Source organism: Diaporthe batatas (genome assembly GCF_019321695.1).
Source record: "Diaporthe batatas strain CRI 302-4 chromosome Unknown Contig00007, whole genome shotgun sequence".
NCBI lineage: Eukaryota > Fungi > Ascomycota > Sordariomycetes > Diaporthales > Diaporthaceae > Diaporthe > Diaporthe batatas.
In genome coordinates, this window is record NW_025408554.1 from 1,588,008 (window position 1) to 1,600,385 (window position 12,378).

The 12,378-nt window shown below is 56.5% G+C and overlaps 4 protein-coding genes across 4 annotated transcripts; 1 reads left to right on the forward strand and 3 right to left on the reverse strand.

Annotated features, from left to right (window-relative positions):
• Window positions 1–212: 212 nt before the first annotated feature.
• KVR01_006646 (uncharacterized protein) lies at window positions 213–976 on the forward strand (the record flags this gene model as incomplete). The annotated part of the gene is made up of 4 exons (XM_044782479.1): window positions 213–284; window positions 354–472; window positions 612–753; window positions 830–976. 4 exons carry the CDS (start codon window positions 213–215, stop codon window positions 974–976), a joined length of 480 nt encoding a protein of 159 aa, XP_044644077.1.
• A 17-nt stretch (window positions 977–993) lies between these two features.
• On the reverse strand, window positions 994–5,663 carry KVR01_006522 (uncharacterized protein). Its single transcript, XM_044782953.1, has 4 exons — window positions 4,833–5,663; window positions 3,091–4,765; window positions 2,281–3,038; window positions 994–2,224 (listed from the first exon to the last, which is right to left on the reverse strand). The coding sequence occupies exons 1-4, from the start codon at window positions 5,041–5,043 to the stop codon at window positions 1,140–1,142; spliced, it is 3,729 nt and encodes a 1,242-aa protein (XP_044643953.1). The 5' UTR covers window positions 5,044–5,663; the 3' UTR covers window positions 994–1,139.
• A 14-nt stretch (window positions 5,664–5,677) lies between these two features.
• Window positions 5,678–7,530, reverse strand: KVR01_006635 (uncharacterized protein). The gene is made up of 4 exons (XM_044790132.1): window positions 7,333–7,530; window positions 6,964–7,168; window positions 6,573–6,668; window positions 5,678–6,517 (listed from the first exon to the last, which is right to left on the reverse strand). Exons 1-4 carry the CDS (start codon window positions 7,333–7,335, stop codon window positions 6,483–6,485), a joined length of 339 nt encoding a protein of 112 aa, XP_044644066.1. The 5' UTR covers window positions 7,336–7,530; the 3' UTR covers window positions 5,678–6,482.
• Window positions 7,531–8,243: 713 nt separating this feature from the next.
• On the reverse strand, window positions 8,244–11,885 carry KVR01_006731 (uncharacterized protein). Its single transcript, XM_044782819.1, has 4 exons — window positions 11,059–11,885; window positions 9,941–11,003; window positions 9,739–9,888; window positions 8,244–9,679 (listed from the first exon to the last, which is right to left on the reverse strand). The coding sequence occupies exons 2-4, from the start codon at window positions 10,946–10,948 to the stop codon at window positions 9,368–9,370; spliced, it is 1,470 nt and encodes a 489-aa protein (XP_044644162.1). The 5' UTR covers window positions 10,949–11,003; window positions 11,059–11,885; the 3' UTR covers window positions 8,244–9,367.
• Between the last annotated feature and the right edge of the window lie 493 nt (window positions 11,886–12,378).

Consider the following 12,378-nt stretch of genomic DNA (forward strand, 5'->3'; position numbering starts at 1 on the left):
AATTGACCCAAGACATGGAAATGCGACTAACAAGCAGCATATACTCTCTTACAGTAGGTGAGAGGGGTAGAAATAAATTGTGCTTGAGATGGACGGGACACAACATTTGAAAGGGAAATGAGACTTCGCTCAAAGCATGTGCGCAATATTTAGTGGCACTTCAAATATTGCCAACCTCGCCGCCCACGGATTCGTCCTGCAAACGTGACAAGATGTCGTCAAACTATACCACAACAGACTATCTCCTCGACCGGGCCAACATTCACGACACTGTAACAAAGCTGGTATGCATAGCCTTGAACTGGGTGGGCTCAGTAGGCAGCGGACTGACAGTTCGACCCTCATACTATCAGGCATGGTACTACGACACACGCTCGGAAGCCGGTCTACGCGATGAGGTCTTCGCGCCGGAGCTCCGAGTCGACTACTCCAAGATCCTGGGTGGTGAGCCCTTCACCATAGCCGGCCCTGCGTGGGCGGCCAAGGCGAGGGAGCTCGTCGGGCGGTTCGACTCGTCGCAGCATCTCTACGGGTGCGCATCCCAAGCTGAGTCTAAAGGCCATCGATGGCGACTTTACGGGTTCCATGCGAGCTAATATGACATGACGCAGACATTTGATTATCGAGCTGCCGCAGCCAGGCTCATCGTCATCATCATCACCGCCTCCGGTGAAATGTACTGTCCTCGGGCAGTGTGGTGCGTCGATGATTCGCGAGGGTGCCAGTGGGGAGGGCAGTCTCCTGCAGAATGGGGTGAGTTCTTATGCGGAATACAACTCTTCTCGTCTCCACAATCCTCGGGTTTCCATGCTGATGCCCGGTTGTCCAGGGCCAAGCGACTATAGAGGTCATCCGCCTGCCAGAGCTTGAGGCTAAAGGTGTCAACCCATGGAGGATCAGCAGCCAGTCTGTCACGCCGGCTTGGGTTCTGGGAAATCAGGGGGTTCTCGAGGGACTGCATGCCCAGAGCTCGTAAGTGGCTACTATCGGAATGCGGAATATGAGCTGTATTCTTGTGTCAGGAAAAAACCACCGCGCTATGACCGAATTCTGCTGCGCCATGGGATATCTCGGTGTATGAAATCCAAACCACAGGACCAAGTAAAATAGATCCAAATCGTGTATCAGTGTACCCGTCTTCATGTGGATGGTCCGCCCTCCTTGCAACTAATGTTCAGGCTTTCCTCGATAGCCTTCTTCAGGTCCTCATCCTCCTCGTCTCCTCCCCGGCTGGTCGCGGGTTGTTTGCCCTGGGCCTTCAGGCGCCGGAACTCCTCCTCAGCCAGGCTCTGCTTCTTGACATATTCCATAATCACCTCCTCCTCGGACCTCTCGGTCGTCCTACGCGCGACGTCCTCCTTGTGCGCCCGCTCCGACTCCTCCATCGCCCTGCGCAGCTCCTCGTCCGCACCGCTCTCCGCCATCGCGGCCCCCTGCGACTCTTGGAGGGCCCGCTCGAGGTCCTCGTCCTCGCTGCCGTACTGGCCCTGTGCCATGACGCTCCGCCTCGCCGCCTCCGCAATCAGGGCCTCGAACTCCTCGTCAGTGATGTCCTCCGCTCCTGCGCCGCCCTTCTTCTCGTCCAACCACGCTGGCGGGGCGGACGGCTCAGATGGTCTCTGCTTCCAGTCACCCAGCTGCCTCTGCTGCTCCTGCCGCCTCTGCTCGTCCGCGATCCGCCGCATCTCCTTGACGCTTGAGCGGATCTGCGCTTCGATCCTGGCGTCCTCGTTGGGGTCGCCGCGGGACGTCTGGTTGACAGAATCGCGAATCGCTTGCTCCATGCCGGGGTCCTCCGGGGGCTCCGGGCTGAGGCTCACACCCGCCGCTTGCTCTCGCTTCCTCCTCTTCCACTCCTCTTTCTGTTCGTGCAGCTTCCGTCTCTCCTCCAGGGACAGGTGCCTGGTGTTCCAGAAGCCCGTCTTGGGTGGTGAGTCCGGGAGCCTGTTGACATCATCCTGGGATGCGGTCGTTGGCAGGCTGGAAGGCGTTTCGCTGGTAGTCTTTTCCTTGTGTTTGAGTACATAAAGGCCCTTCAGTTCAGAGTTCATGGAGTTGAAACGCATGACGATGTCTTGATTCTCTTGGACAGTTGCAGAGCGGAGGTCATCTTGCCCCTGTATTATCCGCGACGTGACGACATACTTGTCCACGCTGCGGTGGAATTTGGATCTGATTTCAGCGTGCACGCCCTTCATCATATAGGCGGGTATTGACCAGATTCCTTCAATATGCAATCAGTGTTCAGTCTTGTGGGCTGGTTAGGTTGGAGTCACTCACCGGCAGCAGGCTTGAGGAGGAATCCACCTATCCCCTTGCCGACGCCCTTGATAAATCCCTGCCCGCCCTCTTTCTGCGCACCCTTGTACGGCTGCGTTACCAGCCCAGAAACACCATCATATACACCAAGGCCAAGCTCCTTCCATGCAACCATCACTCCGCTACCGAGACCTGTGACCTTCTCCTGTTTGCGGATGGTGTCATCGTTGTACAAGCGAGGCGCATTGCGGAACCCCTTGGCCAAGCCCATGCAAAAATTCATTGGAGACTTCATCCCGGTCTCCACGATACGTGAGACGTTCTTGCCAGTGTCGAGGCCCATCCCAAGTGCGGTCTCGACGTCGAGGTTCTTCATCGCCTTGCCTCCCTGGGAGTTGCTTGGACGATGAGATGAGGGAGTAGGTGAGCTGGAGCCTTGAAGCGTGGAACCTCCAAGAATCGATTGGTCTTTGGAGCTGGATGCGTCTGAATGCGCCGGTTGTGATGGAGGACTCAATAGCGCGGACGGCTGGGCGGACCAGGTGCTTGCCGAGTCGGAAGGGAGTGTGAGTTGAGATGACGACGCCGCGTCATTCGATGTCGCCGAGCTATCTTCTTTCTTCGGGGTGCCTGAACCACTCTTGACAGTCTTGTACCAGTCTCTTGGTATGTCGCCAATGGCCATTGCGATGCTGCCCATATCCCCGACAAGGGCTGCTGTCACGGCAGAGACAGGGTCCCATGGCTGCTCTTCTGTATCGTGCTCATGAGGTCGGTACCTGTAGACCTGTGAGTGATCTTGAAGGAATTAGTAAGGATAAAGTTACCTACAGCTTCAGATCTGCGTAACGCAGAAGTCCCTCCTTTACAAGCACGGCCGCCGCCAGGGCACTCAGTCGAACCTTTGTTCGTCTGATACGCCAGACAGCTGTGCGACTAGGAGCAATAGAGCATCGTAAAATGTCGTAGTTAAGTTGGTCGTGGAAACTCTTTGCTCCCTCATCTGTGCCCTTCTCCTGCCTGATCCTCTCACCAAGTTCCTTGGCCCTTGCTTGGGTCTCAGGTTTTAGAGCCGACGTTATGGCATCGGCAAGCTTCTCGGCTGTCAACTGCTTGTAGGGGATTGGGGCGGGGCCGGCGCCGGCCTTTGCGATCATGGCGCCCCAGAATGGTTGGTCACCAAAGAACGGAACCACAACGGTCGGGGTACCGGTCTTGATCCCGGCGGCAGAAGTTCCGGCACCGCCGTGGTGGACCACACACGATACCTTCTTGAAAAGCCAGTCATGTGGACAGTTGCCCAGCATGAAGACCCCTTCAGGGATACCGACAGAGTCGGCCCCAATGCCGCCCCAGCCTTTGGAGACGAGGGCTCGCACCCCTGCCTGGGTAACGGCGTCGAAGATCATTCTCGTGAGCTTGTTAGGGTCATCGACAACGATGGAACCGAAACCGATGTACACGGGGGGTGGTCCGCTCTCGAGGAAGGCAGCTAATTCGGGCTCGGGTGTATAGGAAGTGGCGAGGTCAAGGAAGTAGAAGCCCGGAATTGATATCTCGCGGCCCCAGTCGTTGGGTTTCGGGATGAGAGCCGGTGACCAACAGTACGTCGTCGGGATTCGCAGCCGTGACAGTAAGCCCGGGGCCCAGATTAGAGAGAGTGGCTCGAGGTCCAACACTTTTGTTCGGAAGCGATTAATGACATCCCCCAGGCCCTGCCATGTCATCATCTCCACCAGGGCGTAGGAGACGAAGTTTGTCATGACATCGTCGGTATCGGTGCTTTGGATGTTTGCCAGCGGGTGTGGGAACGCTCGCGTGGGCGACCAGGGCATTGTGAACATCATGTGCAGCGGTATGCCCATCTTCTCGGCGATGTGAATGTGGCCAAAACTCGGCGGATTTGCAATAATGGCATCAGCCACGAAGGGTTTGTCGGCGGGGTTCCCAGGCAGGCTGTATTCCTCTCCTTGGGGCTCATTAGGCAGGTCCGTCTCGACAGGCGGGCCCAGTCCATCACCGGCCTCGATACAGGACCGCCAGCACCCAAGGACAATCTGTTCGATACCCTTGCGCCGTTTTGTGATCTCGCCGCTCTTGAGAGCGTCGATGCCGGGCATGAGGCCGGGGTTCTTCACCATAAAGGCCATGAGCTCGGCCGGGTCCCCCCCGATGCAGAAGAACTCGAGGCCGTTCTCCTCGACAAACTTTTGGAAGGTGGCGTGAGTCGCAATCCGGACCCTGTGTCCGTAGGTGTCTTTCAGCACCTTGCCTAGGGCAACAAATGGCTGGACATCACCACGTGAGCCGACAATCTGTATGACCAGATTCAGCTTAGGAGGGGGTGTTTGACCAGGCAGACCACCTAGACTGGGAGGTATGTATGCTGGTGGCAGAGGCCCTGAGGGAGTCTTCTGAGGGGTTGGTTGACCCTTGAAAGCTGGGGCCAGAAGCTGGGACAGCCTCCGGTTGGTCTGGCTGATGTTGATATTGACACGGCCATCATCTGAGCGAGGGGGTTAGCAGAGTGCTCTGTGGTCTTCGAGGAAGCCATGTGCAATGCTGCAGCTCACCTGTGACAGCAGCACCGGCGTTGAACCCGTCCTGCGACAGATTCAACTGGTCGTGGACCTCGCCATATGCCGGCGGCGCCTCATCACTGGCGCCCAGGTCCAAGGGGCTGCTTGCATTGTCTTGGGAGTAGTTGAAGCCATCCGAGACGCCAGCTGCCTGCCGCAATGTGGACTGCCGGGAGATGTTCCCGGGGTTGTGCTTCTCGACCATGGTGCTCGTGCTCGTGCTCGTGCTCGTACCTCTCTGCCTGTGCCCGAGTTCCAGCTTAGAGCGCAAAGGTCTAGAAAGAAAGAACAAGCACCGAGTCAGCGCGGGACAGGAGTAGGTGAAGACCTGCCAAGACCCTCGTGCTAAGAACCCTGGTATTTTCGGATCAACTTGGAAATCAGTCCATAAGGAAAGCGCTGCCAGCAAGAAGACAAGAGCTGTTCGTCATGCGTGGCCAGGTGTGGTTCAGCCAGGCACGTCACCGGCCGTGGGTGACTGCTATGGAGGGGTAGTTGGTTGGCCTACAGAGCTTGGCCAGGCGCCGGTAATTGTGGCTGTTAGTGGAAACCTTGGAAAGCTTGGTAGTGAGGTAGATCCAGGCTGCTTGGGAGGGACAGGAAGGCCAGGGTGTTTATCCCACTGCTTCAAGTCGTGCGTGTCCAACCAGGCCTGGTGGAATGCCTCGTGCAGGTGGAACATGGAACGGTCTAGTTCAGCTGCGTCTTGGCCCCGTCTTCCCATCTCTTCAGTTCGACGTCCAACGGCCGGGTCCCTATTCCCAAAGCCAGCGCCAGGGGCGTGACGACGTCTGGTGTGGCGCTGCATCGCTCTATCAGGCCAAGGCCCCAGCATGCTGGCCAATTATCCGGCTCCGTATACGAACGTATTTGCGCAATATACGCTCCCAGGTCTCCGGGCTCCTCTGGCTGGCTGATCATGCTTTGACTGCACGAAAATCAATCCTCGCTGCTCTAATCATACTCGGGAACAGACGGGCGGGCTTATCTTGTAGCCCCGTACGCATCTGCGATGATCACTATGTGCTACATCTTGGGTGACCACATGTAAGCCGAACCCGTCGGACCGCACCGTGCTACGGCCAAGGATGAGGCTGCTGGTTGCAACGCTCCGGCGGCCCTTTGAACATTCAAATTCTACATCCGCCGGGTCAGCCATGATGTATCAACGATGCCCACGCCCGTATCATATTGGGGCATTTCTCTTTCGACTGCATTTGGAAATCACAGAGATGAGGGCATTGAATATATTTGTGGAAATAGACAACAGCACCGAGACTCGCAGAGGTTCGCGCATCACAGCTCGCGAAGGCTCCTTTCTTCTACTCCACGAGCCACATGTCACCATTGCAGGTCCGTCGATGCTTTCAATGTTGCGATGTGGTTCGGTATCATTCCCAAGTGCTGTTCCAATTCAACACATCCCTTCTGACGCCTACTAAAATAAATATCTCGTGCTAGGGAGGGTGTTCGGCCGCATTATTGCTGCAGAATAAAGTGGCGTGTTTCCCTCATATCTAGCGATGTTGCCTGATCGAGGCCGATTTCGTCCAGCTAGCGATGATGCTTCATATATCCTCGTCTCATGCAATTGTTGTAGAGGACCGCCTGTCCATTGCCCACGAATGTCCCATTGCCGACCGTTTAGCTCGAGAATTTTCGCGTGATCTTTGCGATAACTATGAGGGGGTTAGAAATGAAGCAGCGTGTTTCAATTGCTTGTGGACAACTTACTGTGAAGAGCAACGACAGAGAAGATGAAGACCAGAGACAATACCAGCACGACCACAGGGTCAACCTTGAGACCGGGAGACTCATCGGTGTAAAGCCCTGTAATCACGAGACGAGTTAACAAGGGGTTCTTCATATATAAGCAAAATTCCCATGTTGACAGCGCTGTTTCAATGGCCCAACAAGCGTCTCAGCCAGTCTTCGGGTGGGATCCAGCTCGACTGCATCCTGCCACTTGATCTTGGTGCGATAGACAGAGACGCATGACGAGGCTACCCATCATGATCTTGGGAAGAGGACGCGTGTGGATCGTTGAACAAGGGCGGCTTCATCAACAGAAAACGAGCCTAGTGGTGGTATGGACCACACGAGGGAGGAGAAGGGTGTTCCGTACTCAGCATCGTCGAGCTGCTGCCACCGGCCCCAGCCGAGCGTGTGCTGTTGGGCCTGGCATTGGCGATCTTCTCCTTCTGGTCGGCGGCGGCGCGCCTGCGGATGACGGCGCGGGCTCCGCCCGGTGGAGGAGGAGAGTCAGGGCGGGCAGTGGACTGGCCGGAGGCGGGTGGGGAGTTCACCGGGGACGCGGGGCGAGGAGAAGACTGTAAAGGTCAAGAATCGGTGGTCAGCTATATGATGTCCGCTTCGGGGCTCCCAGAGTACGACGGGGAATGGTGCTGGGAGGGCAGCGAGCCGTTGGTGATTGGATGCGCTCACGCATCCGCTCTGCTTCAATGGGCTGCTGCGTAGGCTGGGGAGGACATACCATTTTGACAGAGGACGATTAAACGTGTACAGAACGGGATATTTCAGAAGAATTGAGAAGAGTAAAGTCAAGCGTCTGGGCTGGTGGTGAGCTTGGAAGGAGTGTGAGGAAGCGTTGACAACTGGCTTGCTGTCGGTTGATGGATGGAGTGTCGCGTGGATGGAGCTCTCGACTCAATGGCTGCAGGGTGCTGTCCCCCCAGAAATTCATTCAAACAGGTGTCTTCAATTGCGAGACCGCAGGGCCCGCTAACCCAGATCTGCCCATCCCGCCGGTACGTACCTGGGGGCCCAGCAGGAACAGCGGCCGGCACCTGCCCATCGCGAAGCGGCAGCGAGCAGGCAGGTCGGAACTTCGGCTGCAATTCATCCGATCCAAGGCTCTAAAGTCTGGGACGACCCCTGCTCAAGCCCAGAGAGAAAGAACCCTGGGAAAACGGAGGACCCATATTCGGATGGATCTCTCGTCTGACTTCACATGGGGATCTGCAAGTGATCGAGTTCTAGATCAATTCTAGCGACCGTTTCCCTCGGCTGCTCCTGGGCAGCGCCGAACAAAGGCCTATGGATCTTCATCAGCTTCATTGCTCTGAAGCTTTTATATTGTAGAGTTGACCTAGCTTGCCTAGCTAGTCGCGTCTACTTGCAGCTTTGTCTGGGGTTGATGTGTAGGATGCTTGCTTGCCCACTCCACACAACGGCCAGCAACTCCGAGGGGAGATGTCAAGCTTCGGATCGTCACTCGTACTCCTTCCCGACCTGGCCACTCACGTCAAAGCTAGCTCTCATCTCATCCATCGGGTCATGCTGCGGCGGATTTGGCAACCACTTGCGAAGCTGCCTTCTTATTGTTGCCATCTGCTCAATATTGCTTCGTTGTTCGCAAGTTCTGCTCGGGTGTCTGCTGTGTGACTAGGATATCTATGTGTATTTTCCAACTTCCTATCAGACAGCTCCAGCCGGAAAACCCCCTGTAGAACAAGCTCCCAAGCTACAACCTCCTCTGGCACAACCTCCCCTGGACGAACTCCCATGAGGTCAACTCCTAATTTTATAGAGGGTAATGTCTGAGGGAAGAAAAGGTCTATAGAATAGATGAATAGAGGTGGACAAGGTGTAGTGGTTCGTTTGTGTAATAGTATGTGACTTCTTGACGGTGTGGCAGTGTTACGGTAATATTGAATGTGAGAGGCTCGAAGTCATACATACATACAACCCATCGAGCAAAAGTACGACAAAAGCAAGGTTCACAGCACTATGAGATTCCCCGTCTGTCTGCTTGCGGACACCTGTGTCTTCTCTTGTATAATGTAAAGTAAGCAAACAGCGTGATGCTTGGGGAATGGTGAATAGACAAATGAAATAAAAAGGTGAGTTTTCCTGCTGTCGGAAAAAACATGTGGGTAATAGAAGCCTCAGAAAATGCCAAATGCCTGCCAGCCTGGTTCCTTTACACGCAAGTCATTAGGTCCCTTGCTCCCCTTCTTGGCGCCGTGGCAAAGGTAATAGTAAAGGTCGGTATCCTTCCTTCCTCTCTCTCTCTCTCTCTCCTCTCTCTCTTTAGCCCCTCTTCACTTCCCTCCTGAAGCTTGGGGATCTCCCCATCGAACAGAAACTGCTCGCCTTTGATTTTGGTATTGGGTCAACCACCGCCTACCACCGCCTCCTCACTGGCCCTGCTCCGAGCATCATCCCCACCAAGGGCGTGCGTGGGAAGTGTGGTTCACCTGGACTTGTTGTCCTGACCCGGGCCCTTGATCTCTTCCCCAAATTCTTGCTCCAGGCTGGCAGGACATCGCTGCGAGAGCCTTACTATTTATATGCATTAAACAGTAGAGGTCTATACCAGTCGCGACTGGCGATGCACTTCCCAACGCCTCCGCTATGAGCAAACTCGAAAACACTGACGCAACATGATGCGTTGTCCCCTGCGTGACGACGATGTACCTCGTTTGAAGTTGGGGCATCGGATTGTCGCAGGTGGCAGGCGCAGGTGTGGTTGGAAAATAGAAGGACATAGAAAACTATCAACTCTCTCAAAGAGTCACGTCGAGGACGAGGCTGACGTCTTGCACGTTCGAGCCGGCCAGGTCTTCAAGGACGGGTATCAAGTCTAGGAGCTCGTTATCGTGCGCATCTGAAAACCAGCTGCTTATGGGGACGGCATGTTGTGGGTGGAATATGTAGGATGTCGGGGAGTTGTCGATGATGATGGTGTCTTTAAGGTCTCGGCCAATCTTGGCGAGGTCCTTGACGTAGTTGCCGCCGTGGTTGTGGCAGCTCTCCCGGAATAATCTGTGGTGGACGACACCGTGGATGTCCAGCTGATCCAGCAGAGGGTCGCCGTACTGTGTGTCCTATTAGCGGGGCTCACGAGGCAGACGGTGGGGAGGATGATAGGACATACCTTGGACACCGACGCTGTGAACACGACAACCTCATACAGTTCGCCCACTCTTTTCATAAATTGGTCTACGCCTGGCCGCTTGATCACGTAGACATTGTGATAATTACCCTCGATTTCTACGGGAATCGTGAAGTCGGCTTGGTGGAGGATCTACCACCTGTCAGCGCTTGGGTCAAGCCACAGATCCAGAGCAGGAACTTACCTTGAAAGAGCTGTGGACCAAGGTCTCATCCAGATCGAGGACCAGACACTTCCTGCCCTTGAAGTGTGGTTGTATTGGTGGCAGCAGGGCGTCTGGGGCAGGTTGCTCTGTCGCAACAACCAAGCCGCTCTCAGTCTGCGCGGTGGGTGCATCTGGCACGGGAGCAGGTGGAGGCGGCAAGTCTTCGGTGTCAACAGGCTGCGGTGGTTCAGGCGCCTGAAGCGCGGCAGCATCCACCATCTCAGTATCACCGTCCCCGTCCTTGGGAGCAGGGGCTTCCGAAGCTGAGCCCCCAGCCTCGGGCTCTTGTGCCCGAGGTGGGTCGACCGTCACCGTCGGCGCTGTGCCTATTAGTGTCGATTGCTTCGATTCCTCTGCGAGAGTCGACTGGTCCTGGGTGGTGGTCCCGGATACTCTCTGCGCCCTGGAGGGCTCAGAAGGGGGATTTTGCGTTTGCGCCACGTCCTTTTCCTGCGCTTGGGACTTGCTGGCGGCGGTATGCTCCGAAGGCGTCTGCGCCCTCCGACTGGCTGTTGTTGGCCGCGGGGGCAGCTTCTCGACCTTGTGAGTCGGGGCATCTCCAGGCTCGTTGTCCAGCGGATGAGCATCGTCGGGGACTCCGCAGCAAAACAAGGACAGCAGGCCGCCCTTCTTTTTCCGCTGGACTGGCGCGTTGGAGGAGTTTTGGACCGAGTTGCCAGGGTTTGCCGACTGACTAGCATCGACGGCCGATCGGTTGCTGGACACACTCCCATTCCTGTGGCGACCCATAATGCTTGCCTTTGACTCTTTCGAGCGCCCACCGATGCTATCTCTGGATTCGCTCGCGGTCGCTCCGCTCAGCCCCGTTGAAGTAGGTGAGGATTGGCGTTTCTTGGACGATGATCTTGAGGGAACCTTCAACAGGCGACCCTTTTTCGAGGATGACCCGTCCCCTGTAGATGCGGTTTCTTTTTCTCTTGAGCTGTCGTGGACGTCTTGGGGTTTTTCGATTAGGTCTCGGGACATTTCGCCGTTTGAGGTCGATGATGGGATGGATCTACGCTGGCAGCTGGGGTCAAGCCTGCGACGACATTGGTCAGCATTGGGGAAACAGCACGTGTGTTCGACAGCCGGACCGGAACTGGAGCGCGCGAGACGGTTGGCGAGGTCACGCCCAAGTGGCGACATGCCCGCTGATGTTGTCTTTGCGAAAGCCAAGGCCATGGCCCAGAGCTAACTTGGGGTTGGTGCCAGACAGCGCAATGCGTTGATTCCCGCCCGGGGGGAGATGAGCTGGTGACAGAGCGAGTGCCCGTGGCCGGGGATCTGGGAGGCAGAAAAGCGTGTAGGAGATGCTCACGAACCTCTGTAGTCGCAGTCAACTCGGGGCTCCCAACCGCGTTCAAGGTCCCAAAGCTGTCGTTGAGGGCGGTGGCTTGGGGCTTGGGGCTTGGGGGTTGGGGGGTTGGCGCCAATTCAGCTTGTCGGCAACGAGGTTGACGAGAGTGAATGGTTTGGGTTGTGGTCAAGTATGTCGGAGGTGTTTTCTCGAGTAAGCAAGTTGGGTAATTTCGAGCTCGCAGATTCGACAAGGGGCTGATCTCGGTCGGGAGATGAGGGTGCCGCTCTCGCGCCAAAAGGAGGTCGAACGGGGGGGCTGATGATGCTCTCTGGTCGCCCGGGCTGGGGTGGGCAGGTAGAGCGGACCGAAGGCAACCCCAACTTTCAGTTGCATGCGAGCACGAGAGGAGGGCACAGGAGGGAAGCCAGCGCTGGACAGTTGCAAGCCGCGTTCGCCCGTCAGCCAGAAGGGATTCTGGGCTTTGAGGTACGCAGGCAGTGGATGGGGAAAGGAGCTCTGGAGGTTGAAGAAGGTATCGGATCGGAGGCTGAAGAAGTCTAGCAGCAGAAGCGAGATTGGGCCAGCGGCCAAAGAAAGGCAGTCCTGGGAGGCAGACCTGGCAGGGTGGACGGGTGGATGGGCAGGTAAATTACGGTACAGGTGCTAGCTGCTTGATAACGCACCCCGGCCGGGAGGAAGGACATGTTGCCCAATTCCGCCTAAGGGGCCCTGTTCTGGCCGGTGAGTGGCTTGGGGAGGCACCTTAGTCTCCTGAAGCGGACCTCCCTCCGGCTGCACTAACAGCGTTGTATCTGCGCATTCCATGGATCCTGGCAAGCCTGGCCATGCAAAACCGTGTGCCATGGCCCATCATCACCCGTCGTGGCCTTGGGGCCCACGCCCGTGGGAGCGCAGGGCCGCAGTGCTTCCCTTTTGGGCTGAAGCTTGGGTCTGGTCTTATTAGCAGGCGCAACAGGGAGATGACACTGGACACTAGGCAGGTAGGCTGGGTGGACCTGGCCATCTGGGCCTGGAGCAGGAACAGGCACAGGCTCAGGCTCAGGCTCAGGCACAGAGTCGCGGGCACGGTGGTAGGTAACAAGGTACTTTCCGT

What these genes read in the sequence shown, in the direction of transcription:
- KVR01_006635 (XM_044790132.1), bottom strand. An exon ending in CAGCAGCTCGACGATGCTGA is followed by an intron (nt 6,669 to 6,963) that starts GTACGGAACACC and finishes TCGTGATTACAG; the next exon opens with GGCTTTACACCGATGAGTCT. An exon ending in CTCTGTCGTTGCTCTTCACA is followed by an intron (nt 6,518 to 6,572) that starts GTAAGTTGTCCA and finishes ACCCCCTCATAG; the next exon opens with TTATCGCAAAGATCACGCGA.
- KVR01_006522 (XM_044782953.1), bottom strand. Translation starts at nt 5,043, where the DNA reads ATGGTCGAGAAGCACAACCCCGGGAACATCTCCCGGCAGTCCACATTG. An exon ending in CGTTACGCAGATCTGAAGCT is followed by an intron (nt 3,039 to 3,090) that starts GTAGGTAACTTT and finishes ACAGGTCTACAG; the next exon opens with GTACCGACCTCATGAGCACG. An exon ending in CCTCCTCAAGCCTGCTGCCG is followed by an intron (nt 2,225 to 2,280) that starts GTGAGTGACTCC and finishes TGCATATTGAAG; the next exon opens with GAATCTGGTCAATACCCGCC.
- KVR01_006731 (XM_044782819.1), bottom strand. Translation starts at nt 10,948, where the DNA reads ATGTCCCGAGACCTAATCGAAAAACCCCAAGACGTCCACGACAGCTCA. An exon ending in TGGTCCACAGCTCTTTCAAG is followed by an intron (nt 9,889 to 9,940) that starts GTAAGTTCCTGC and finishes GACAGGTGGTAG; the next exon opens with ATCCTCCACCAAGCCGACTT. An exon ending in TCACAGCGTCGGTGTCCAAG is followed by an intron (nt 9,680 to 9,738) that starts GTATGTCCTATC and finishes TAGGACACACAG; the next exon opens with TACGGCGACCCTCTGCTGGA.